The 25,759-nt window shown below is 47.4% G+C and overlaps 1 protein-coding gene and 2 long non-coding RNA genes across 5 annotated transcripts; 2 read left to right on the top strand and 1 right to left on the bottom strand.

The window, feature by feature from the left end:
* Positions 1-387: 387 nt before the first annotated feature.
* On the top strand, positions 388-1,679 carry LOC120103104 (60S acidic ribosomal protein P2-like). The gene is made up of 3 exons (XM_039111495.1): positions 388-468; positions 1,409-1,507; positions 1,575-1,679. The coding sequence occupies exons 1-3, from the start codon at positions 388-390 to the stop codon at positions 1,677-1,679; spliced, it is 285 nt and encodes a 94-aa protein (XP_038967423.1).
* Positions 1,680-6,180: 4,501 nt separating this feature from the next.
* Positions 6,181-7,905, bottom strand: LOC134487011 (uncharacterized). 2 transcript variants are annotated; one of them, XR_010066680.1, is made up of 3 exons: positions 7,413-7,905; positions 6,880-7,146; positions 6,181-6,554 (listed from the first exon to the last, which is right to left on the bottom strand). It is a non-coding gene; the product is annotated as an uncharacterized LOC134487011 (long non-coding RNA). The 2 variants fall into 2 exon arrangements; XR_010066679.1 differs by having other exon boundaries at positions 6,880-7,882.
* A 97-nt stretch (positions 7,906-8,002) lies between these two features.
* LOC108351046 (uncharacterized) lies at positions 8,003-21,364 on the top strand. 2 transcript variants are annotated; one of them, XR_005505047.2, is made up of 4 exons: positions 8,003-10,133; positions 10,231-10,506; positions 12,963-13,114; positions 14,872-21,364. It is a non-coding gene; the product is annotated as an uncharacterized LOC108351046 (long non-coding RNA). The 2 variants fall into 2 exon arrangements; XR_010066678.1 differs by lacking the exon at positions 14,872-21,364 and adding an exon at positions 13,285-13,496.
* Positions 21,365-25,759: the final 4,395 nt, after the last annotated feature.

The following is a 25,759-nucleotide window of genomic DNA, read 5'->3' as shown; positions in this document are numbered from 1 at the left end:
CCCGTGTTTTGTTGTTGTGAGGTAGAGTCTTATGTAGATCAGGCTAGCCTCTAACTCACTTAGTGGCCAAGGATAAGTTTGACTTTCTGGTCTTCCTGCTTTCATCTTCTAAACGCCAGGACAGCAGGTATGTGCCACCCCTACCTGATTCGAGCTTGCGATCGTGGTTGCTTAGCTCTGTTGTTTTGGATCTGTGCATCATAGCATGTTCCAGAGGTAGCTGTTCACTTCATGGTAGCCAGGAAGCAAAGAAAGACTGGGGGTGGGTACATGCTTCCAACATCACCTTCAAGGACATGACCACCATGACACAATTTCCAGTCAGGCCTCTTAAAAATTCTCCAATCCTGGGTATGGGGGCACTAAAATCCCCAGTATTCTGGAGGTATGGCCAGGCAGCTCTCTGTGAATTTGAAGCTGACGGGTGTGGGGGCACACAGTGAGTTCCAGGCCAACCACGGCTATGCTGTGAGACCCTGTCCTGGAGAAAAGGAGGAGGAAGAGGGAGAGGAGGAAGAGGAAGAGGAAGAAGAGGAGGAGGAGGAGGAGGAGGAGCAGCAGCAGCAGCAGCAGCAGCAGCAGCAGCAACAACAACAGGGTGGTGGTGGTGCATGCCTTTAATCCCAGAGGCAGGCAGATCTCTGAATTCAAGGCTAGTCTGGTCTACAGAATGAGTTCCAGGACAGCCAGGGTCTAAAGGTCTACACAGAGAAACCCTGTTTCAAAACACCACCATCACCACCACCACCACCACCACCACCACCACCATGGAAGGAAGGAAGGAAGGAAGGAAGGAAGGAAGGAAGGAAGGAAGGAAGGAAGAAAGAAAGAGGGGCTGGAGAGATGGCTCAGCGGTTAAGAGCACCCGACTGCTCTTCCAGAGGTCATGAGTTCAATTCCCAGCAACCACATGGTGGCTCACAACCATCTGTAAAGAGATCCGATGCCCTCTTCTGGTGTATCTGAAGACAGCTACAGTGTACTTATATATAATAAATAAATAAATCTTAAAAAAAAAAAAGAAAGAAAGAAAGAAGGAAATTAAGAAAGATTGTTCTTTCTTTCAACAGGCTGGAGACCAAGCCTTCAATCACATCCTCAACAGACCTTTCAAGAGACCTTTGGGGGACAATTACCTTGGTGGTCTTTGACGATAATATGGACTCACGAAAGGCTTCTGAGTAAGAACATTAAAAAGTGGTTGTAGGAGTTGGGGATTTAGCTCAGTGGTAGAGCGCTTGCCTAGGAAGCACAAGGCTCTGGGTTCGGTCCCCAGCTCCGGAAAAAAAGAACCAAAAAAAAAAAAAAAAAAGTGGTTGTAAATCCCTATCCCATCTCCTTTCCTGAGGCCTGTCCTTTGCTTCCTACCTCCTACACCCTTGGGGCCACCTCCTCCCCCTGTGCCCAGGACATTGAGAAGATTCCAGACAGCGTGGGCATAGACCAACTCAACAAGGCCATCAGTGAACTGAAGGAAAGAAACATCACAGAGGTCATGGCCCAGGATGTTGGGAAGCTCGCCAGTGTGCCTGCTGGTGGGGCCCTGGCTGCCTCTGCTGCTTCTGGTTCTGCAGCTCTTGATGTTGGCGCTGCCCTTGCTGCAAGCAGAGGTGAAGAAAGGCAAGGCAGAGGAGTCTGAGGAGAAGTCAGATGAGGACATGGCATTTGGCTGGTTTTGATTAAATTTCTGCTCCTGTGCAAATAAGGTCATTGAATGTATCTTGAAAAAAAAGAAAAGAAAAAATATTATGAAGCGAAGACAGTATAGTCCCTGACTCCAGTTAATCTCTGAATTACAGGTTATGCAGAGGGGAATGTGACTGGGCTAAGAAAGGACTGTAGTCGATTATCTGACAAAAGCAGCTCATGGAAGGAAGGATTATATTTAGCTAATAGTTTTGTTTTTTTAACTTTATGTGTATGGTTCTTTTGCCTATATGTATGTCTGTGCACCATATGCCTGCCTGGTGTTCTCTGAGGCTGGGTGCTGGGAATTGAACCCAGGACCTCTGGAAGAACAGTCAGTGCTCCTAACCACTGAGCTACCTCTCCAACCCATATTGGCTCATAGCTTTAAGGACTATAGTCCGTAATGGCGGGGATGGTGTGTGAACAGGAGCGTGAGGTGGCTGGTCACACTGTATCCGCAGTCGGGAATCCGATTGCTGGCGTTCAGTCCACAGCCCCAGCGCATGGCCAGGCGCCATGACTTTTTGAGTAGGTCTTTACTGTTGGTTGAGCCTTTCTGGTAGGACCTCCACACCACACCTGGATGTGTGTTTCCACGGTGGTGTTCCCATGGTGATTCTATATGTTCAGTCTGCTCACAAGAAAGATAAACTGTCATAAGGACTTATCACCTAATGATATGAAAGGGATCGAGTCTACTTTCTCCTTTAAAAGCTTCTGGGAGGGGTTGGGGATTTAGCTCAGTGGTAGAGCGCTTGCCTAGGAAGCGCAAGGCCCTGGGTTCGGTCCCCAGCTCTGAAAAAAAGAACAAAAACAAAACAAAACAAAACAAAAAAGCTTCTGGGAGACTGGAAAGATGGCTCAGCCATTAATAGCACTTGTTTCTGCAGAGGACCTGGGTTCAATCCCCAGCACCCATACGACAGCTCACAACTATCTGTAACTCCATTTCCAGGAGATCCGATGCCTTATTGGATCTCTGCAGAGACACGCGTGGGGCCCAAACACACATACAGGCAAAACACTCACATAAAATAAAAATAAATAAATCTGTAAATGACAACAGCAAGCCCCCTTTTTTTCAGTATTGGCTTGAACTCAGGACCTTTTTCTGTATACACTAAGCATGTGCTTGATCACCAGGCTACACTACCAGTCTTCAAAGCCAAATCTCATTTCTCATTTTTGCCAGGGAGACAATGGGTCTTTGTGAGAGGGATTTTTGCATACTTTAATGGTAATAGTTATGTATCAGGAGTCTAATGAGGCATAGGACACTGGGTGAGCACAGGGTCAGACAGTGCTGGTCATTTATCTGTTGCTCTCAGCCCTACCTGCCTGCTTGCCCTCACTCTGCTATACATCAGAGAAAGACAAACTGCGTTTTCCTGGCTCTTGTCTAGCTGCCTTCTACTCAGGTCATTGCTGACAAAAAGCTTTGATGATGATGATGATGATGATGATGATGTGTGTGTGTGTGTGTAGGTATATGTGTGTGTATGTATGCATGTGTATATGTTTATATGTGAATGTGTATATGTATATATGTATGTATTTGTGTGCGTGTATATATGTATATATGTGTATGTGTGTACGTGTATGTGTATGTGTATAAATATGTGTATATGTGTGTATAAATATGTGTGTATATATGTGTGTGTATATGTGTGTGTATATATGTGTATATGTATATATGTGTATGTGTATATGTGTGTGTATATATGTGTATATGTATATATGTATGTATTTGTGTGCGTGTATATATGTATATATGTGTATGTGTGTACGTGTATGTGTATGTGTATAAATATGTGTATATGTGTGTATAAATATGTGTGTATATATGTGTGTGTATATGTGTGTGTATATATGTGTATATGTATATATGTGTATGTGTATATGTGTGTGTGTATATGTGTATATGTATATATGTGTATGTGTATATGTGTTTATATCTATATGTGTATATATATGTATATATGTGTGTATATGTATGTATATGTGTTAATATATGTGTGTATATATGTGTATGTATATATGTATATATGTGTATGTGTATATGTGTGTGCGTGTGTATATACATGTGTATGTGTATATGTTATATGTATGTGTATATCTATGTGTGTATATGTGTATATCTATGTGTGTATATGTGTATATATGTGTATATATGTGTGTATATGTATGTATATATGTGTTAATATATGTGTGTGCATTTGTGTGTGTATGTGTGTATGTGTGTTGTGTATATATGTGTATATGTTTGTATATATGTGTTAATATATGTGTGTGCATTTGTGTGTGTGTATGTGTATGTGTGTAGGTGTATGTGTGTATGTATGAGTATGTGTGCATGCATATCTAATTTCCTTCCTGCTTCTGGATTCTAATGGCATCTTTGGCAGCAGAGATAGATGACAGGGTGTTGTCTCTCGTGACATTGTCATCAGTGGATCTGGGTGGTGGCTGCAGGAGCAGCATGGCTTGGCAGTACAGCTTCTGCCAACACAAGCTGAAGGGACACTGACTTTGAGCTTTGGGTAACTGCCTTTCTCCTTTACCCAGGGTCATTGCAACTTCTTTAGTATGAGCCTGAGTGGTCCTCAAAGAGGCAGTGTAAGGGAAGAAGGATTCAGCTTGGCTCACAGATTGAGGAAACATAGTCCACCATGGCAGCTGGTTGTCTTAGCCTGTGTCCTATTGCTGTGAAGACACACCACCACCATGGCAACTCTTTAAAAAGGAATCACTTAACTTGGGCTTGCTTACAGTTCAAAGACTGCATCCGTTATCACCATGTCAGGGAGCAGGGTGGCACACGGGCAGACATGGCGCTGGAGAAGTAGCTGAGGGTAACAAGCAGCAGAGAGGGTGACATTTCGAAACTTCAAAGCCCACTCCCGTGAACTGTTTACTCCAGCAAGGCCACGCCCCCTAATCCTTCCCAAGTAGTGCCCCTCCCGGATGATCAAACACTCAAATATATGAGCCTATGGGGACCACTCTTACTCAAACCACTACAATGGTGGTGGAAATCACAGAGGAAGTAGGTGGTGGAAGTTGGCCTGGGCTGGAGTCTAAACCTGAAGGCCTGCCACTCAGTAACTCAATTCCTTCCCTTAGGCTCCAAGACTCTGTAACCTGCCAAAGCAGTTCCAGCTGCTGGAGACCAAATGTTCACTGATGTGAGCTGGTGGGGGGACAATTAATATTCAACCTGTAATACTTAATACTCTGACAGCCAGTTTATAATTACTCTGTGTGTTTTTTGAGACAGGGTCTCACGGTGTAGTCCCGACTGGTCTCAAAACAAACAAACAAACAAACAAACAAACAAACGAAAATCAGAGAAATCTACTTGTCTCTGCCTCTGGAGTGCTGGGATCAAAGACATGCTCGGCATGCCACATCCTGCAGGCTCCCTTTCTCCAATGTGTCCTGACTAATTCAGCATCCCTCCACTTCCTCTATTGGCCTTCTGGGCCACCTTCCAGGATTTCCTCCCATCCCACGGTCTCTCTAGCTGAGTCACCCCCCTTTAAACTCTACTCCAAATGTCCTAAGGTGTGCTGTGAGGGATTTACACTTGAGTCGTTTCCAGTGATTTGAAAGGCCTAACCCTGAGCCAGTTGTGGTAGTACACACCTGTGATCCCAGCTTCTGAATGCCGGGCAGGAGGATTTCTGAGAATTTGAGGCCGTTGTGGGCCACAAACAAGTAAGTATTACATCAGTGAGCCTTGTACAGCAAGACTGTCTGAAGTGAACTATGACTGTGGCTGCAGCTCCGTTGGTATTGTTCTTGTCCAGCATGCGTGACATCCTGTGTTTGATCTCTCACATTACAGGGTGTGGGGGTAAACACTTGGTGGTGGAGGGAGGAGTCAAGAGCATCAGAAATTCAAGGTCATCCTCAGCTACATAGTTGGAGACTAGCCTGGGCAACATGAAACCCTATCATGAGACTATGATACAAGGCTTGCCTAGACCCTAGGCTACAACACCAGCATCGCTAAACAAATAATTAAAAACATAATTAAAAAAAAAGTGAGTGAGGTAGTAACACATCTATAATCCCAGAACCTGGGTGGTGGAAGCAGGAAGATCTGGAGTTCAAGGATTTTTTTTGGTTATATAGCAAGTTCAAGACCAGCCTGACCTACATAAGAGCTTATTAAAATAAATAGCAGGGCTGGAGAGATGGCTCAGTGCTTAAGAGCATTGACTGCTCTTCTAGAGGTCCTGACTTCAATTCCCAGCAACCACATGGTGGCTCACAACCATCTGTAATGGGATCTGATGCCCTCTTCTGGTGTGTCTGAAGATAGTTTCAGTGTACTCATATGAATAAAATAAATCTTTTTTTTTTTTTTTTTGGAGCTGAGGACCGAACCCAGGGCCTTGTGCTTGCTAGGCAAGCGCTCTACCACTGAGCTAAATCCCCAACCCCCGAATAAAATAAATCTTAAAAGAAAAAAGTAGCAATTAAAGATTTTTATAGCATTTTGTAATGAACTTCTTTCTCCCTTTTTAATGATTTATTTCAAAATTATGTGAGCAGGGCAGGAAAAGGAGTTTGAACATATGATTGTCGCTGGAGGCCAGAAGATGGTGTTAGGTCCCCCACTGCTAGAGTTCCAGGCTGTTGCCCAACATGCATGCTAGGGACTGAACTTGGCTCCTCTGGAGAACAGTACATGCCCTTAACTGCCGAGCCGTCTCTCCAGCTGCCTTTTCTCGGTAGTATTTCCGAAGCCTTTTACCGTGTCTTTAAAGAGTTTCTTAAGTCAGGTGACACTTCTAGTTTATTACTCTGTTTTGAGGCGACTGGATCTCACAATGTAGTTCTGGTTGATTTGGAACTGGCTATGGAGACAAGGCTGGCCTTGAATTCACAGAGATTCATCTGCCTCAGTTTCCCAGGTGCTTGGATGAAAGGTGTGTGCCACCCTCCCACCCCCTACCCTCACCCCACCCCCCCGCCCCTACCCCCCCACCCCACCCCCGCTTCAAGGGGGCTTTTAAACTGTTAGTTTCAGCAGTTTTGTTTCACAGTCTTTGCTTTGTGTTGAATTGAAGCGACAGTGTTAGGCTGAGTCCCTTGGGGGAGGCAGTCTAGAGTTAACAGCAGGCTGGCTTCCAAAGCCAACACTCCCAAGAAAGAAGGTTTTTAACGAAAATGTCAGTTTACCTTGAATATTTGCCTGACCCTGTAAACAGTCTTTGTTTTCTTCTCCCGTAACAAGGGCATTCTTTTATGATCTCTTTGCTCTCTCACTGTAGCAAGTGTCAAGGTCGTATGGGCAGGAAATATGAAGATTGTTTCTTCTGAGCCAAGTATGGGTGAACATGGATTCAAGTTACCCTGGAAGGCCTTTTACCATAGACGGAATTAAGCTTCTGGAGTCAGGCATTAATGTACTTGCGAAATACATCGCTGGGGTCATGAGGTAGGAGGCTACAGGAAGGTGAAGGCATTCTTAGGATTTACGTGTTGTCAGCACATTTTAGCTGCAGGCTAAGCCAGGGAAGGTAGGCAGTTTAAGTTTGTCTCTATAGACCAAAAGTTAAGAGGGTGCTAGGTCAGGGGTTGGGGATTTAGCTCAGTGGTAGAGCGCTTGCCCCAGCTCCGGGGGAAAAAAAAAAAGAGGGTGCTAGGTCAGCCAGAGAGGTTGTTAGCAAAGGGCTGGTAAAAGGAACAGAAGGACTGGAGATGTAACTTACTTGGTATAGCGCTTGTCCCGCGTTTATGAAGCCCTGAGTTTGACTCCTAGCACCACATAAACTTTGCGTGGTTATGCCTGTAATCTCAGCCTTTGGGGTGTGGAGGCAGGAACACCAGACATTCGAGGTCATTGGCGATTATGTAGTGAGTTCGAAGCCATCTTGGGCTACATAAATCCTATCTAAGCCATCTTACCTGCTCAAGTGCATTTTAAATTAGGCATGTCTATCAAATAAAATACTAAAGTAGGTGTTGGGAACCAAATGGGAATTCACCAGGAAAGTTTTGTTGACACTCCTGTGGGATTAAGTGTTGTGACAGAATCGCGGCTCGCATCCGGACAGGCCACACCAGGCCAGTGCAGTTCCACGTGACAGAGGTTTGCTGTGGGGGAAGGGAACAAAAGGGGGTGACAGACAGAGGGGGAAAAGAGTAGAAGGGACGAGGGTCAGGAAGGGTCTGCTTTTTATTTAGGCTGTGGCAGGTAAAGGTGGGAGGTAAACCAAATGGACGCTGGGAATGTATGGCGATTGCCATGGCAACAGATGGGCGGGGTTCCCCCACCCCCGTCGCCTGTGGGTGACGTCATTCACTGCTGATTTGGAGGGGATCTGCAACCAACCGTAAAGCCAGCTCCTGATACCAACATTAAGTAGTTACAAGGTTTTAGAGAAAGCCCTCCCAAGCAAGTTGTGGAGGGCCCCACGGTCACCTCCATTATTATATTGGACTCGGCGTTTTGAATTCAATTCTGCTACTTCTGTCTCCCAGACCCATTTCCGGCTAGGTAGTATCACAGAATAAAATAAAAAACCTCTGCTGCTCCAGCCTCGTACTCTACCATGAAAGAGAAACGGCGTAGGCTTCATTTTTTCCCCCCACGCACTTGCAAGTTGAGGCACTGTAATTTACCCAACACAAATTCCTCTCAAGTGCCAGATGGTGATCTTCTCCAATCACTTCCTCCTTCCTCACTCCGGTTTTCAAGGAAGCGATGGAGGAAGTGAGTAGGAGCAAGCCTGGAGGGGCAGCACGAACAAATGACCAAAGACAACAGTTAGGAAACAATGCTTCAACAAAAGCTTATGAAAACAGACAGACATACGCACGCACGCACGCTAAGCGCCTCAGAGTAAACCTGGACTGTCAGGCAGAGGGGGGCCTGGGCGCCAGGCAGAACTTGCCTCCAAGGGAGAGAAAGGGCCCATGCAGTACCTGCCAGCAACCCAGGCAACTTCTGTGAAAGTGCGAAAGGTCACTGATTGATACAGAACTCTGGCTGGGCCTGGTGGTTCAGCCAGGATACTTGGGGAGCTGAGGTAGGAAGTTTGCAAGTTTCAAAGGTCTGCTTAGAGAGGGAGTTCATGCGCTACCTGAATTAATTAGCAAACAAAAGAGCCTCCTTAAATATGGAACCCACCCCTCCCCCAAAGCCTCAAAGCCCAACTCTTCTTTCAGGAAATAAAGTAGCACCCTGTACCCACCAAGTGTGAGTGACTGTGTTTGGGAAGAAACAAAGATGGAAATCACTGTGACTACCACATTCCACCGTGGAGAGGGGTGGATAAACATTTATTTGTTGAGACGGTGTCTCTCACTGACGTAGCCCAGGCTGGCCTTGATGTCTTGAACCTCCTGTCTCAGTCTCCTGAGTGCTGAGATTATAGGTGTGAGTCACAGGCCGGGTCTTACACGAACCTTATATTTTGATACTTATTTAGGAAAAATAGTTTATGAGTACACACTGGGAGGGCAGCAGGTTGGGCAGTAACTAGAGTCCTGTGTGATCTCGTATGTCACAGAAAAGACGGCCAACATAGTTACAGGAGATATTGCTGAGGTCATCAGGTTGGGGGTTACAGTGAGGTGGGGACTCATTCGGTTTGGGGATTGTCCGTTTCACGTTCTTAGTGTTGGGCTGATCGTGTCCAACTTAGCTACCCATGCTAGAACACAAGAAGGTGTTACATCCAGAGGGAGAGAGTAAACGGCTATTTAAAGAACATGAAGATAGCCAAGGTCATTTTGGCTGTTAACTGTTTCGACCCATCTTTCCATGCTCAACGGCGATGCTCTGCTCGTCTGAGGTGTTCTGCTCATGCGAGCTTAGGCAGGCTGCAGGAGCTGGGCTTCCAGAGGGCAGCAGTCTGTGTAGAAAACGCCCATAGTTGAATGATTTGGGTGTGGGGAAGAGGGGCAAATGATCCAGGCTTACTGACAAATTGAACCTAATTGAATTGAATTGAATTGAATGTTGTGCAATGTCCCATGTACCGCGATCCTGTCCTGGATCCCATGGCCACAAATACCGTGAAGCAGTGTTTATAATTAGATATGCTAATAATAAGCATTTATTAACTTATCCCATTGGCAAGCATCTCGTGAGGGACCCGTTTTACCTAGAGTTTCAGAGCCAGTAAGCACGGCTTTTGTTGTCTAGGTACTTCAGGAGAACCCATGGGGATATACTCAACTGATCCTCCTAGCTTCTTGCTGACCCGTTCCTGGAGTCATCACAGCCCCCAGCCCCCACCCCCCTGTGTTCTACAGCCAGTGGAGTTCTGGAGACCAAACAGCTATCACCAATCATTTCACCTCCATGAGGAAGAACGTCTTCCAAAGCATAGCTGGCACAGGACACAAAGCATAGCTGGCACAGGACGGGATGAACTTCTTCTAGAACGTTCTGAATGTTTCCTGCCTATCAGCCTCCTGCCAGGGTAGATTCTTTGGAAACTTTGTGGCCAGCTGAACCGGCCACCCCTTTCTGGTTTAACCCTCAAAACCCAAGCCTTACTGTTGTCTGTCTTCCTTCAGGTCTTCTCCCATTCAGCTGTATTGTCTCTTCTTGTTGGCTGCTCCACTGTTTGCCATTGTACACCTGAACACCCTACTGTGGGCCGAGCAAGTTCCTCTAGAGATGTATCCTCCTCAGGGAAGCTTCTCTTCTCCTCCAGACTCCTGTGGAGCTTTCCCCTCAGCTCTCTGTGCAGCCCACTTCTCAGATGCCCTGGGCCAAGTGGTGGGGGAGGAGCTGCTGCTAAACACTCCTAGTGTGAAGCCCATTAATGTTTGAATTCTGATAGGACCCAGGTAGGTGCTCTCTGTCTGGCCCTTAGACCACTTCTGGGTTTGTCTTCTCTTAGTCACTGAAGGAGTTTTGGGGAGATGATATGGTTAAGAACTTGGGCTTTGGAGCAGGCGGTGATGGTGCATGTTTCTAATGCCAGCACTCAGGAGGCAGGTGAGTTCAAAGCCTGCCTGGTCTACAGAGAGATTTCCAGGTCTGTCAAGGCCACACGGAGAAACCCTGTCTTTGAAAAACAAAAAAGAAGGAGGATGAAGAGGAGGAGGAGGAAAAGGAAGAGGAGGAGGGGAAGGAGGAGGGAGAGAAGGGGGAGGAGGAGGGGGAGGCAGAGAAAGAGAGATGGGCTTGGAGTTACAGGTGTTCCTAAATTCTCATCTTGGGTAAGTCATTTACTAGAGGCGATCTTGGGCAATTGATTTAGTCTCTGGACTTTGATTTCCATTTTCCTTTTCCCCCCTCCCTTTCTCCCTACCTTTCCCTCCTCTTCCTCCTCCTCCTCCTCTTCCTCCTCCTTTTCCTCCTCCCTCCCCCTCCCCCCTCCCTCCCTCCCCCCCTCCCTCTCTCTGTTTCTTTTTTGTTATGATAGCTCATTATGTCGTTCTGGCCATGAATTTGAACCCTTGCAATAATCCTCCTGCCTCTGCTTCTACCTCCTGTGTGCTGGGGTTACACGAACGCACTGCCATACGTGGCTTGGATCTAGATCTTTTGCAGGTGTAAAAGTGACATAATAATCCTGATCTCGGTGGGGGGGAGGAACTGTGTACAACACTCACTCATTAGGCTACACACTGAATGCACTAAAACAGGTCTACACTGCTAGGTGATCTGGGAAGGATTTGGGTAGAGGATGCTGGGCAGAGGGTTCAGGGAGGAGCTGCCTTTTAAACAGAGTGGAAGGGAGAGGGGGACGGTAAGATGAGATTAAGCTCACAGGATAGCCTAGCACTGTCTCAGAAGGTGGCAAGCTCTGTTGTTACCTCCTGCTACTCAGTCTCTGGCACTGAGACTTCCTGGGTCCTGAGGATGTCCTTTGTCTAGCTTGATAGTTGACCTGCTCAAGTCCATGACTTTCACGTCTGTTCTACCTGAGGAACCCTTCTTGATAACCACACTCTCGGCCTTGCACTGCCTAGGATCCCATCTTTCCCTAAACCGCCCATTCAGACGCCTCACTGGGATCTCTCCTACAGTCCTCCCTCAGAGCTATTAGAAACGTCAGCACTCACACCCGCCTGGCTGCTGCTTCCTTTTCTCTACATTATCTCCAGGATTGAGCTCCTTTCCCACCCCACAAATCCTGGCCACATCTTTGATGACTGCCCTTCCTCCTTTTCCTCCCCCTCCCCCTCCCTCCTCTTCCTCTTTTTCCTCCTCTTCCTCCTCCTCCTCCTCTTCCTCCTCCTGTTTGCTTTTTGAGACAAGCATTCTCTCTGGGACGCCCTCTGTAGATCAGGCAGGTCTTTTAAACTCACAGAGATCCCCCTGCCTCTGTCTCCCAGTGCTGGGGGGGTGGTGTGGTGTGAGCCACCATCGCCCGGCTTCTGGTTACCCTTCTTTAGCCCTTTAGATGAACCTGTGTTTGACAAAAACAAAGCAAGGTCTGTTACTCAGGGGACTCCTCAGTGTATCGGCTATGTCAGTTTCTACTGCTGTAACAAAACACCCGACAGACACACAGAAGGAAAGAAAGGCGGGTTTTGCCGGTTTCTGGGATTCGAATCTACATTCTGCTGGCTTCTCTGCTTTCAGACCTGTGACCTGATACAATGGTGGAGGGAGAACATGACGGAGGAATGAGACTCACCTCCTGGCAGTCAGGAAGCAGAGAGCCAGCAAGGCATGTCTTGCCCCTAGGGGCTCACCTCCACCAGTTAGGCACATCTCCTTATAGTCCATGAAGCTACGAATTGGTCATTGGATTGACCGATGGCAGCCAAGCCTTCCTACAGTGGCTGTTCAGGAATATTTTTATATGCAAATCATAACAGAACAGTTGTATGGTTCTTCTTTCATATTCTTATTCTTTGAAAATTTTGCACACATAATACAATATATATTGATCATGCCTTCAGTACCCCCTTCTGGCTGCCCCCAAGAACTATCATTTTTCTCATTTCCCTTACAACTGCATACCTCCTTTTTTTTTTTTTCTTTTTTTCGGAGCTGGGGATCGAACCCAGGGCCTTGTGCTTGCTAGGCAAGCGCTCTACCACTGAGCTAAATCCCCAACCCCATACCTCCCTTTTTATACTTAGATATTTAATCCACAGAGTCCTTTAATGCTACCCATGTGTGCATGGGTGTGGCATCCTCTGCCAGGGTGTGGGGACCTACCAATGACCCAAAGAGTAGTGACTTTAGCAGCTGCCAATTGCCCATAGCACCTCAGCGAGGGCTGGGCCCTCTGGAGCCCCATCCCTTCCTTGCTGGAAGTTTTAACTGCTCTGATCTTGTCCAGTCTTCTGAACATAACCACAGCTGCCTGGAGTTCCAGTCGGCAGCAGCCCTGTCAAGCCCAGAGGACAGCGGTTTGCAACGTTCTCCACTATCCTGCTCCTACGTTTCATCTGCAACACCCCCTCATCTGAGACGCTTCCTGAGCCCTGGAGGGTGAGTTCTCCTCCTCCTCTTCCCCCCCCTTCCTTCTTTTTAAGATGGAGTCTGGCTAGGCAGCTTTGGAACTTGTAATCCTCCTGCCTCAGCCTCCCAACCGTTGCGATTATAGGTGTCAACCAGCATGCTCAGCTTCTGTGTAGATTTGTTTGTTTGCTTGTTTTAAGGTTTATTTTTATTTTGTGGCCGGAGAGATGGCTCAGCAGTTATGAGCACTGGCTGCTCTTCCAGAGGACCTGAGTTCAATTCCCAGCAACCATTAGCAGCTCACACCTATCTGCAACTTCAATTCCAGGGCTCTGACACCTTCACACAGATGTACATGCAGGCAAAACATCAGCGAACATAAAATAAAAATAATTTTGAAATGTTTATTAAATATACATATGTATTTATTTTTACTTTTGCAAATGATATATTATGTATATGTAGGGGTCGGGTGATGGCTTAGAGGGTACCTGCCACAGAAGCCTATAGGAAGTCCAATCCTCAGAACCCATGTAAGACAGAAGGAGAGAAGCAACTCCACATTGTTGTCTTCTGATCTCCACACTTTGCTGTGTGTACCCCGAGACAACACAGTAATAGTAAATTAACGTGTGAACTTGCGTTTATGCGTGCATCTGTTTATGGTACATTCGAATGAGTAGAGGCCAGAAGAGAATGCCAGACCCCCTGGAGCTTTTTAAAAAACTTTTTATTGATTCTTTGTGAGGTTTACATCATACACCCCAATCCCACTCATCTCCCTGTCCCCTCGTATCCACCCTCTGACCTAGCAACGCCTCCCAAAACACACACACACACACACACACACACACACACACACAGAAACCCAAAGCATAGAAAAACATCGCGGAAGCTGTAGTGTGTCACAGTGTGTCCCACAGTGTATCCCTCTGTCCACACATCTTCACTTAAAAATATGCACTGCAATGAGTCATGGGTCTGGTTCTAAACCTCTGGCTTCTGTGACACCATCCTTACTGGCAGTTCACCAGGCCTCCTCTCGGTTACCTGCTGTTGCCCTGTGTCATGGAGATCAGCAGCACTGGTCTTTTCACACATCCCAGTCATTCTCAGATGATACAAATTTGGGGTTGGGTCAACTCAGGGCCCTGGATCTGGGCCTGGCTGGTAGCTGAACAGGTCAGCGTAGTGGCTCTCCCTTATCTGGACAACCAGTGTGAGCTCTCCAGCATGTCTCTGGCTAGGCCACCCATTGCAGATTGGCTGGAGGCAGGGTCAGTCTCATTCCCTTAGGCCAGCTTACCTGCTCTCATGCCCGGGAGCAGCTGTCTGACTACCACAGGCAGTGGCGGGTGGGAGCATCACCCCATCCCCATGTCATCTCATAGTAGACAACGGCAGGGATGGGGGCAGCTCTCCCAAGTTCTCATCCTCGGGATAGCCTCATGTGCACCCCACCACCATGGTCAGCTCTACTGTGCTGTCCGGGCCAGGAGCAGGTCCCACTTGCACTAGGGATAGCTCTCCTATGTTCATGACTCTGTGGGCAGCCTTTCAGACTGATAGGGGTAATGAGGGGTGAGGGGTGGAGGTGGGGGGTAGGGGGTAGATGGTGGGTGGTAGGTGGATGGGTGGTGGGGGTAGGTGGGGAATCACCTGTGCCCTCATGCTACCCCCACAGCACAAGCAGCAAGAGTTCTTAACTGCAGAGCCATCTCTCCAGCTCCTAGTGCATGAACTTCAAGGAAATAGCTTGCGAGCAGTAACAACCTCTCTCATTCCAGGCATAAACTACATTATTTGTCCCTGCCCCATGTATCAAGTTCTTGGGGAGGAAAATATGAACTCTTGGTATTACAGATATTAATCATCAACCAGCTATCGGCTGAACTGTATGCTTGGGTTCCCAGGCTGCAAACAATCGCTTTCACTCATCCTGACATGCTTCAGTTAATCCCCACGAGGGCAGCTTTCAGGTCTCCTCTTGGCCTGACACCCTACGGATCAAGTCTCCTGGAGCAAAAGGAAAACAGGACTAGAAGAGCTGGCTGAGATGTTAATATGACCTAAATCACAGGAGACCACAGATTTTCACAGGAGCGTCACTACAGAAAATGGCAAACGCCAAGGAATGGCGAGTCCTTATGGCCGGGCGAACAAAGCGCAGGCTTTGTGAGAATGTCACTTCCCTCCGGCTTTGGGGAAGACGGGAGAGAAGTGCATCTTCTCTCTGGATCGTCTTCAAGCTGCTCCTGTCTCAGGGAGAAACTGAAGGCCTGGGGGTCCTGGCTTTGGAGTCTAACCTCCTCTTACATTTAATAGATAAGAAGATAGGACCCAGAGTGCTGAAACAATCAGCCTAAAAATTCAGGTTTCCTGATTGTTTTTTTTTTTTTAAACAATACATTTTCACTGGGCGTGGTGATTTGTGCCTTTAATCCCAGCACTGGAGAGGCAGAGGCAGAGGCAGAGGCAGAGGCAGAGGCAGAGGCAGAGGCAGAGGCAGAGGCAGAGGCAGAGGCAGAGGCAGAGGCAGAGGCAGAGGCAGAGGCAGAGGCAGAGGCAGAGGCAGAGGCAGAGGCAGAGGCAGAGGCAGAGGCAGAGGCAGAGGCAGAGGCAAGTGGATCTCTGTGAGTTCAAAGCCAGCCTGGTCTACAGAGCTAATTCCAGGATAGCCAAGGCTACCCAAAGGAACCCTATCTCGGAAAAGAAAAAGAAAGAAAATTATTTTATTTTTTAAGTTTGTATGTCTGTGCATTTTGCCTGCATGGATATCTGTATACCATTCAGGCTGTGCCCTTGGGGGCCATCAGACCCCCTGGAGTATAAGCCATTGTTACCTTACATATGGGTTCTGGGAATTGAACCCGGGTCCTGTGGAAGAACAGCCAGGGCTCTTAACCTCTGAGCCAACTCTTCAGCATTATTATTATTATTATTATTATTATTATTATTATTATTATTATTATTAGTTTTTTTTTACAGTCCAGACTTTATCCCCCTCCTGGTCCACCCTCTGACTGTTCTATATCCCATACCTTCCCCTCCCCCTTGCCTCCAAGAGGATGTTTCCATTCCAATCCCCCCCACTGTTTTTAAATTTTCAGTCTTGAGGTAAGGATTCTTGTTTCCCACACTGGCCTCAAATTCTTCTTGTAGCCAAGAAGGACCTTGCACTCTTGACCCTTTAGACTCCACATCCCATATGCTGTGATTACAGGCTTAAGCCAGTTTTCCACTCGGCTTACGTGGTACTGGGGATGAACCCCGGGCTTCATGCATGCTAGGCAAACTCTCTGCCCACTGAGTGACATCACCAACCGTTAACTCGTTTTTGTTTTTGTTTTTGGTTTTGGTTTTTTTTTTCACCCTGACTTTTAAGAAGGATACAAAATTCCCGTTGCATTTGCAATTCAAGCAATCAGGCCGAAGAGGAAAAACCAAACCAAACCAAAACCCGTGATGTCCGTCCATACTCTCCTCTGGCAAATCTCAAGACTCCTCCACAATCACCGCAGAGCGCATGCCAAACCCGATTGGGAGCCCCACTCAATTTGGCATGGAGTGTACTAGTTGCACATCAGTGTGCTCTGGCTGAAAGTTCTCTCTCTCTGGAAGGGTGGCGTCTTGAATCTCATAGCTGTTGCCAGGACGTGTTAGTTTCTGGCAGCGTGACGGAGCAAAAGGTTATAAATAAAATCAAAGCATCCCAAAGGAACGGCGGGTTGAAAATGCAAGACAGAAACTTCATCTAAATAGAAAGTCCTGTTGATTATCATATGTGGAAACCCAAATCGGACATGGTGCCTACAGAGACAAGTTTATGAATCAGGAACGTGGTTTCTCAAAGCCTTTTCCAGGCTCAGCTGAAGGGACACCGAAAAATATAGGTGCAGATTTTTGGATTCGTATCAACAAAAAGGAATTCCTTTTCCCTTGGTAGATAACCCCCATTCTTATTTTCCATTTCGTTTTTATTTTAAGCATTACTTACAGAACACTCTGGACTTGCTAGCATGTAGGCCTTTTACCAAATGAGTATTCAAAGAACATGGGTGGGATAGGAAGAAAATAAGCTTTGAGAAAGTCTGACTACTTACCAAGGTGAGATTGAGGCCAGTTTCCAAACTTCCCTTCTCTGCCTCAGTTTCTCCATTCTGTGTGTGTCTGTCTCTGTCTGTGTGTTTTAGTATCCTGTTTCTGTGATAAAACACCCCTCCAGGGGCTGGGGATTTAGCTCAGTGGTAGAGCGCTTACCTAGGAAGCGCAAGGCCCTGGGTTCGGTCCCCAGCTCCGAAAAAAAGAACCAAAAAACAAAACAAAACAAAAAAAAAAAACACCCCTCCAGAAGTGACTTAAGGGAGAAAGGGTATATTTGGCTCTCAGGGTTGGGGTGCAGGAATGCCTCACAGACCACATAAAGTTTCAGTCAGACAGGGGTAGTTTATTGAGCATATGCCCCAGGACTGGTCTACTATGGCCATGGTCCAAATTTAGGAACTGAACCATGACCCTGAGTTAAGATCCTACATGGTTTTTGAGCCCCAAATCCATAGACATCTGTGCCAAGTTATTTCACTGATCAGGATGTAGGGATAGGAACATGTCTGTGATGGTTTGCATATGCTTGGCCCAGGGAGTAGCACTATTTGGAGGTGTGGTCTTGTTGGAGTAGGTGTATCACTGTGGGCGTGGGCTTTAAGACCCTACTCCTAGCTTTCTGGAGTGGAGTCTTGCACTAGCAGCCTTCAGATGAAGATGTAGAACTCTCAGCTCCTCCTGCACCATGCCTGCCTGGACACTGCCATGTTCCTGCCTTGATGCTAATGGACTGAACCTCTGAACCTGTAAGCCAGCCCCAATTAAATGTTGTCCTTATAAGAGTTGCCTTGGCCATGGTGTCTGCTCCCAGCAGTAAAACCACAACTAAGACAATGTCTCTGTTGTAGACTTACCCTGCTCCCATTGGTTGGGGTATTCGACTGTGGCAGGGGACTTGCCTTGTCTAATATTCATGTCCTAACTTGCCAACCAGGATATCAGTTACCCACGTACATGCCTCTTCCTGCCAAGTAGAACTTAAATTTTACTGGACCACTACTCAAAATGGAAGTCTTATTCCAAATAGTTATTTATTACTGGGGCAGGTGTCTCTATTATGTTAGGGTCCATCTCAGGAGCAGCTTATACCATAAACGCTTATACATAGGTGCAGGAAGCGCTGTGGGGTGGTTGACTTGGATCCAAGATTATTGTGGGTAAATATACAAAGCAGTTCTGTTGACTTTTGTCATGACTGGTTCCCAAGGGCACAGAATGTAACAGACTATGCAATCAATCTTGGCATTACGAAGTTTCTTAGTAACTGCAGAAACATATGAGAAAGTTTCCTTACAATAGCAGGCTAGCCAGGTAACTGTTACCTAGGCCTTAACATTCCAGTTAGGCCTTAATGCTCAGTTCCAGGCTACAAGGCACCCTTGTGGGGAAATGAAGGCATCAAGAACACGGAGGAACGGTGGGTTGGGGATTTGGTTCAGTGGTAGAGCGATTGCCTATGGGTTCGGTCCCCAGCTCCGAAAAAAAAAAAAAAACCACGGAGGAACCAGTCAGATCACATTCACAGCCTAGAGCAGACAACAATGAATGAATGCTTTCGTGCCAGTGCTCAGCTTGCTTTCTCCATTCATAAAATCCAGAGTCCCCTGCCTAGGGAATGTGCTACCCACAGTGGGCATCTCTTCCCAGCTCCATTAGCATATTAAAGAGAACCCAACACAGATAATGTTCAACAAAACCAACCTAAATAATCTTTCATTGAGATTCTATTTCCAAGCAATTCTATATTGTGTTAACAAAAAACCAACTACAGTGTATGTTCATACATGTACATGTATGTGTGTATGTTCATTTGTGTGTACATGCCTGTGCTTGTGTGCATGTGAAAGCCACAAGTCAACCTTTCCTATTGTTTCTCAGGAGCAATCCACCTTCTTTTTGGAGACAGCTTCTCTCACTAGGACCCAAGGCTAACACATTAGACTAGGCTGGCTATTGAGCCCCAGGGGTTCACTTGTCTTCAGCTCCGGCACTGGGATTACAAGTGTGAGCTGACTCACTCCCAACTTCTTTAATGCAGGTTCTGGAACCAAACTCAGGTCCTTGTGCTTCTCCGGTGAGCACTCTACCATCTGAGCAATCCCTCGTAACTTTGGCTCCACTGTTTCTTGAGAGGTCTCATTCTGTAGCTCAGGATGCCCTCCAATATATGGAACAGGACTGTCTCCACTCCCTGCCTCCCCCAACTCCCAAGGCCGAGATCACAGCTGAATGCCATGTGACCTTGTTTTTCCTTTGTTCTTTGGAAGACCTTGCATCTATCAATGGGAAAAAAAAAAAAAAAAAAAAAAAAAAAAGAACCTCTCGGTGTCTTAATAAATACGGAGTCAGGAGATCTCTCTCAGTGTGGAATCTCTGATTTATGTCCCTGTCATTCTGCACCTAAATATCAGGTAGAATGTCATAAAAGTCATTCGTTTGGGGAATGGAACCCAGAGCCTTGTGTACAGTAAGCAAGTGCCTTCAGTCTGCATCTTCGGTCCCCTGAGAGTCACTCTCGAATGTGAGCTAAGGAGAGACAACTGGGGTCTGCTCGTGATCAGTTGTCCCCATAGGCTGGCTTTGTTGGGAAACGGCACTAGGGCAGAAGCCAAAGGGGGGTCCTTAACTCACAACCCCTCTTCGGTGTTCACGTTAACCTGTAGGTAGAACCGGCAGTCAGAGAAACCCCAGGTATTCACCCGATGATGCTCCCTGTGTACCTACTATGTGTCCTCCGGGGCTGTTCTAGGTGGCAGAGATGGAACATGGATGAAATGGACAAAACCCCCAGCCTGGAGCTGAGGGCAGCTGGGTAGCACACAAGAAGAAGCCAATACAGGGGCTGTCAGGGGCTGTTGAGTGTGGGGGGCAAAACAAGGCAGAGATGATGTGTCTTGGTGCGCGTTCTCCTGCTACGATAAACACCAAGACCAAAAGCAGCATAAGTAAACGGTCTATTTGGTCACCGTTCATAATCGAGGAAAGTCTGGGGAGGGACCAGGAGACAGAACCGAAACAGAGGCCATGGAGGGATATCGCTTACTGGTGTTCCCAGCAGCCTTTCTTAGACAAGCCAGACCACCTGCCCCGGGATGGCTCTGCCCCACAGTGCTGGGTCCTCCCGTGTCAATCACCAATCAAGAAAACGTCCCACAGACTTGCCTACAGGTCAGTCTGATGAAGGTAATTTTCTCATTTGAGGTTCCCTAGATGCTAGCTTGTATCAAAGTAACAAAACGCTAGCCAGCATACCAAGCCTGCGGTGAAGCTGGAAGCTGCAATTTTGCTTAAGGTGATGGGGCACAGACTTGGAGGTGGGGAAGTGGGCATGTGGAAGCTTCCTAGTAGAAGGAGAGCTGTGAGGCAGGCACCGGAGTTCTCTCCCCCTTTCTCCTTATCCGGGATCCACGAGTGTGCTGCGGATGGCACCCAGGGCCTTGTGCGTACAAGACAAGGGCACTGCCCTTGTGCCCTTGAGCTGCACAAAACTGAAGCCGGTTCATTTCAGGCAGCCCTGCCCCAAAGGAGGCCGGTGAGTGTGCTTCTGCGCATGCTTGCGCACAGCCTGTCCCTTGGTGCTCAGAGAGAACCCAGCCCTCTCTACTGACACCTTCCTGAGGCTGAGGCTTCTCACCGGTGGTTTTCATGGAAAATTGGCAGCTTTTCTAGTCACCCCACCCGGAGCCCTGCACCACATTCCAGTGGCGTTATTTGTGTGCCTTGGAGCCCTGCCAGGCAGGGCCCGGGACAGGTTGCCATGGTGATCTCTGCACATTCTCCAGAGAAGTTTTCAAGGATGTTGTCTTCAGGTCTGAAATAGTTTTCACTAGCAGGGCAAATGAGGGATGAATTCTGGTGTGAGCAGAGCTCGGAAATCTGCCTGTTTTTCTCAGTCTTTGAATTTGCACTCTGTAATGTGGGTGAGAAAGACTGAGGGAAGGGACATCACGGCCCCCCTGCATTTGGCTTCACTTTGATACATAAAGAGCTCGCTAAAGTAGGTTTTTAAAATTTATTTTTTATTTTTTATATTTTTAGTTCGTCAAGATGGAGTTTCTTTCTTTCTTTCTTTCTTTTTTTTTAGTATTTATTTATTTATATGAGTACATTGTAGCTGTCTTCAGACACACCAGAAGAGGGCATCAGATCCCATTACACATGGTTGTGAGCCACCATGTGGCTCCTGGGAATTGAGCTCAGGACCTGTGAAAGAGCAATCAGTGTTCTTAACCACTGAGCCATCTCTCCAGCCCAAGACGGGATTTTTCTATGTAGCCCTGGAACTTGCTGTGTAGACCAGGCTGGCCTCAAACTCAGAGATCTGCCTGCCTCTGCCTTCTGAGTGCTGGGATTAAAAGTGTGGCCCACAGGGGTTGGGGATTTAGCTCAGTGGTAGAGCGCTTGCCTAACAAGTGCAAGGCCCTGGGTTCGGTCCCCAGCTCCGGAAAAAAAAAAAGTGTGGCCCACCACATCCAGTCAGATTTCTTTTTTTAAATGGCGCGTATGTGTGCTGCTGAGGGTAACTAGTATTAGGGCCCTATGTGTGCTAGGCAAACACTCTACAGTAAACCACATTTTGGTCCACCCGGTGATGTGGTTGTGTGTGTGTGTGTGTGTGTGTGTGTACGACACACACACACACACACACACACACACACACACACACACACACACTGGGCCAGAGGAGGATACCCCCCTCTGGTCTTTGCTCTGTCATTTCTCTGCCTTACTTCCTTGTGATAGTATCTCTCACCGAGGCTCCAGCTAGACTGGCCACCAGGAAACCTCATGAGTCCAGTGAGGGTGCTGGAGATCTGAACACAGGTCTTCACGCTGGGAAGCAGGTGCTTTTACTCACGGACCCATTTATTTAATTCTGAGGCAGGGTCTCACACAGCTCAGCTTGGCCTTGAAATCATAGTGCAGTAGAGGATGACTTTAAACTCCTGATTCCCCTGCCTCAGCCTCCTTGGGTTATAGCTATATACTACCACGCCTGGCAGTAACGGCCATTTTAAAAATCAAGCATTCTTGAACAGTTTAATCCAAAGATGTCAGAAATAGAGGAAGCTCTGAATGGGTGAAGTCCAGAGCGAACTTGAAAGTGTGTTGTTGGCATGACGGTGTTGAGGACCCCAATGCTTCAGGCCCACAGTGGCTAAGCCTTCTCTGGGTGAGGCTCAGCCGGGATGGCCAAGCTCTCTTTGGGATTCTGTATAAAGGCTGTTGACCACTGTGTGCCAAGACTAGCAACTGCAGCTTCCCACTCCCGGATTTACACCCCGAGACGGCTCCCCTACAGAGACCTGCTCCTGAGATTAGCCAAGCCCTCACTCTGGGCTGTACTTCATAAGCACATGGAGGTTCTGGACTGAGGAGGTAGCCATCCCCATCTGACCCCAGCCATACCACACATTTCTTCATTCCCTTGCTTTCCCGTCAGGGTTCCGGGACCCAAGTCAATAGGGCTGAGACGCAAAGATCTACTAAGTTGATACCATGCTGAGGAAGTGATGGCAGGGAAGTATGAAAAGTCATTATTTTCTGCCTTTAAGTCATTATGTTTCCCAAAGAGCAGAGAACTTAGTACGTATCCCGCAGGTCGTTACACACAACAGTCTCGAATCTCAGCGGCCATGTCTCAGGCAGAATTCGTGGCTGCTGTGTGGTGTGTGGCCAAGGGCAAATTGAAGTGCCCGTGTTGAATGTTTGCAACCAAGGTTGCAATGAAGTCTCACGGTACGACATGGCAGTGTGAAGGCCATCAGAAACACCTTGGGTTCATTATGTTTGAATTATTCACTTGTTTGTGGTCGAGGGATCAAAAAACTTCTGTGGTTGCCATACTTTCCAAGGTCCCCATATTCGGTCACAGAAGTTCCTGTCAGGTCATGACCCACATTTGAGAAACTGTGTGTTTAGCGGAACATGGTAGCACACGCCTTTAATTCCAGTAATCAGGAGGCAGAGGCAGCTAGATCTTTGTGTGTTCAAAGCTGGCATGGTCTACGTGGTGAGTTCCAGGACAGTCAGGGCAATGTAGAGAGATCCTGTCTCGAAAGAAAAAAGAGGGAGGAAGAAGAGGAGGAAGAGGAGGAGGAGGAGGAGGAGGAGGAGGAGGAGATTAAGGAAACCATAAAGAGATTGGGTGAAGGAAGTCTGGCTGGTGGCATACCTCTTGTTTTTGTTTTAAGGTATGACCTGTATGTGTTGGAATGTGCATGTGTGAGTGCAGTTTCCTGCAGAGTCCAGAAGAGGGCACCAGATCTCCTGGAGCTGGAGTTATAGGTGCATGCGACCCACCAGATGTGGCTGCTGGGGACTTAGCTCGGGTCCTCTGTAAGGACACTATGTACTCAACCTCTGAGCCACCTCTCCAGATCCCCTTTTAAAAAATGTGTGTTAAGCGCAAGGCCCTGGGTTCGGTCCCCAGCTCCGAAAAAAAGAACCAAAAAAAAAAAATGTGTGTGCTGCGAGCGCCCGTGGAAGCCTGGAGTGGGTATCAGAGCCTAAGCAGCTGGGGTTGCAGCCCCTTTGTGAGACTCCTAAGGTAGATGCTGGGATTCGAACTCCCATCCTCATGACGGAGGAACAAGTGCTCTTAAGTGCTAAGCCATCTTGGCCTGGCAGTAGCGTAACTGTCTCCTAGCTCTTACACATGGCCTCTCTGCAGTCTGGTCCCCAGGGCATCCTGATTTGGGACTTTTCCAGTGGCTGGCCATCCGGTATGACCTCTGGAGCTCAGAGGCTCCTGCTGGCTGGTGCCCTGGACAGCGTTCCTGTGGCTTCCTGCCTTTAGACATTCTCCTCATGGCTGATTCTCTCTCATGTTTCAAATCTCAGTCCAGAATGCAGCCTTCTCCGAGCCCAGTGTAGACAACATGGCCTGAGGCCTCTGTTTCCTCACCCCTTCACAGTATGTCACAGACTTCAGAGTCACCAGGGTTCAACCCTGGTTTCCATTGATTTTTTTTAAATATTGGTAAAATACACACAACATAAAGTTTACCTGATTTAGTTGTTTTAAGGTGTTTTGCAGTCACATCACTGTCTACTCATGGAAAATGTTCTCAAGCAGAAACTTTAGACCCACACAATAACTTCTCAGACTCCCCCCCCCACCCCCCAGAGGCTCTGGTAATTACCTCCGTCCCACTTTCCATTTGAATTTGCCTATTCTGGGTTCCTGATTTAAGGAGAATCATACTGTGTGGTTCCTTTTGTGTCTTCTGCCTTCTAAGGCTTATCCCTGTTGTATAATGTGTTAGAATTTCACCCCTTTTAAAGGCCCACTAATATTCAACTGTATGGGCCTGGAGAGATGGCTCAGTGGTTAAGAGCACTGACTGCTCTTCCAGAGGTCCTGAGTTCAATTCCCAGCCCCACATGGTGGCTCACAACCATCTGTAATGGGATTTGATGCCCTCTTATGGTGTGACTGAAGACAGCGACAGTGTACTTATATATAATAAATAAATAAATCTTAAAAAATATATCCAGTTGTATGGGTGGATGGGTGGGTGGATGGATGGATGGGTGGATGGATTTCACGTGAGTCATCTGTTGACAGAACAGACACTGGAATACTTCCTCTTTCTGGCTGTTATGAACAACACAGCTCCACGTGTTGGTATGTGAGTACATTCAGCTTCCTGCTCACCATTTTGAGTGTGTCGCTAGGTGTTAATCTGGATGACTGGCTTCAGAATCATCTAGCAGACATCGCCCTGGGTGTGTCGGTGAGAGGGTTCTACACTGGATTACTGGAGGTAGGAAGTCCCATTCTGAATGTGGGCGGCACCATCCCATAGTCTGGCGTCTCACTCTGAATAAAAAGGATTCAGCTTAGCACCAGTGTCCTGGGAACTCTGCTTCTGACTGTACCTGTCTCCTGGTCCTGCCCCTCCACCTCTGCCAGGATAGATTGTGTCCTGGAAGGGCAAAGAGGAAGAAACCTTTTCTTCCTTAGTGGCTACTTAAGGTCTTTGTTCACAGCAGAGAGACAAATAACCAAGACACTTGGAGTGGAGTTGACCTTTCTGTAGTCAGCTGCGGTTATCTCCCTCCCACAAGCAAACAGCTGTCAGCAGCAGACCCTCAGGGCCCATTCTTGGTATGGACTGAGTGTGCATTACAACAGTGGCCTTCCACAGTGTCCAGAGGCTTGGCCCAGGCAGAGTCGCCGGAGCTCCAGCATGAGGCCTAGCATGAGGCCCGAGGATAACTATGTCATACCTCAGTGAACCTTTGGCCAAATTCCTGCAGCTGATAACTGCTTTTGAGCCTCTGCCCTCCACCCCCTTCTCTGCTGTCAACAAAGATTTTTTTCCTTTCCTTTTTTTTTTTTTTTTACATTCTGCAATTTTCCCGGGGTGGGAAGGACACCAGTGTCAGGGTGAGAAGGACTCTGGAATGGTAAAGACACAAAGTGTCAGTCAGTCAGTCAGGGGGACTCTGCATCTGCCCTCAAGCCATCCAGAGTCTAATCGAAAAAGAGGAAATTAGCTAGACCTGCCACCAGGTTACTGATTTCATAGCACTGGGGGGAAACTGTGGCACTGAGGAGGGGGC

Source organism: Rattus norvegicus, chromosome 5, assembly GCF_036323735.1.
Source record: "Rattus norvegicus strain BN/NHsdMcwi chromosome 5, GRCr8, whole genome shotgun sequence".
NCBI lineage: Eukaryota > Metazoa > Chordata > Mammalia > Rodentia > Muridae > Rattus > Rattus norvegicus.
Note: the sequence above shows the minus strand (reverse complement) of the source record. Positions and strands in the feature narration are given on the sequence as shown.

What these genes read in the sequence shown, in the direction of transcription:
- LOC120103104 (XM_039111495.1), top strand. Translation starts at nt 388, where the DNA reads ATGGCCAGGCAGCTCTCTGTGAATTTGAAGCTGACGGGTGTGGGGGCA. An exon ending in AGGCCAACCACGGCTATGCT is followed by an intron (nt 469 to 1,408) that starts GTGAGACCCTGT and finishes CCCTGTGCCCAG; the next exon opens with GACATTGAGAAGATTCCAGA. An exon ending in CAGAGGTCATGGCCCAGGAT is followed by an intron (nt 1,508 to 1,574) that starts GTTGGGAAGCTC and finishes CTGGTTCTGCAG; the next exon opens with CTCTTGATGTTGGCGCTGCC.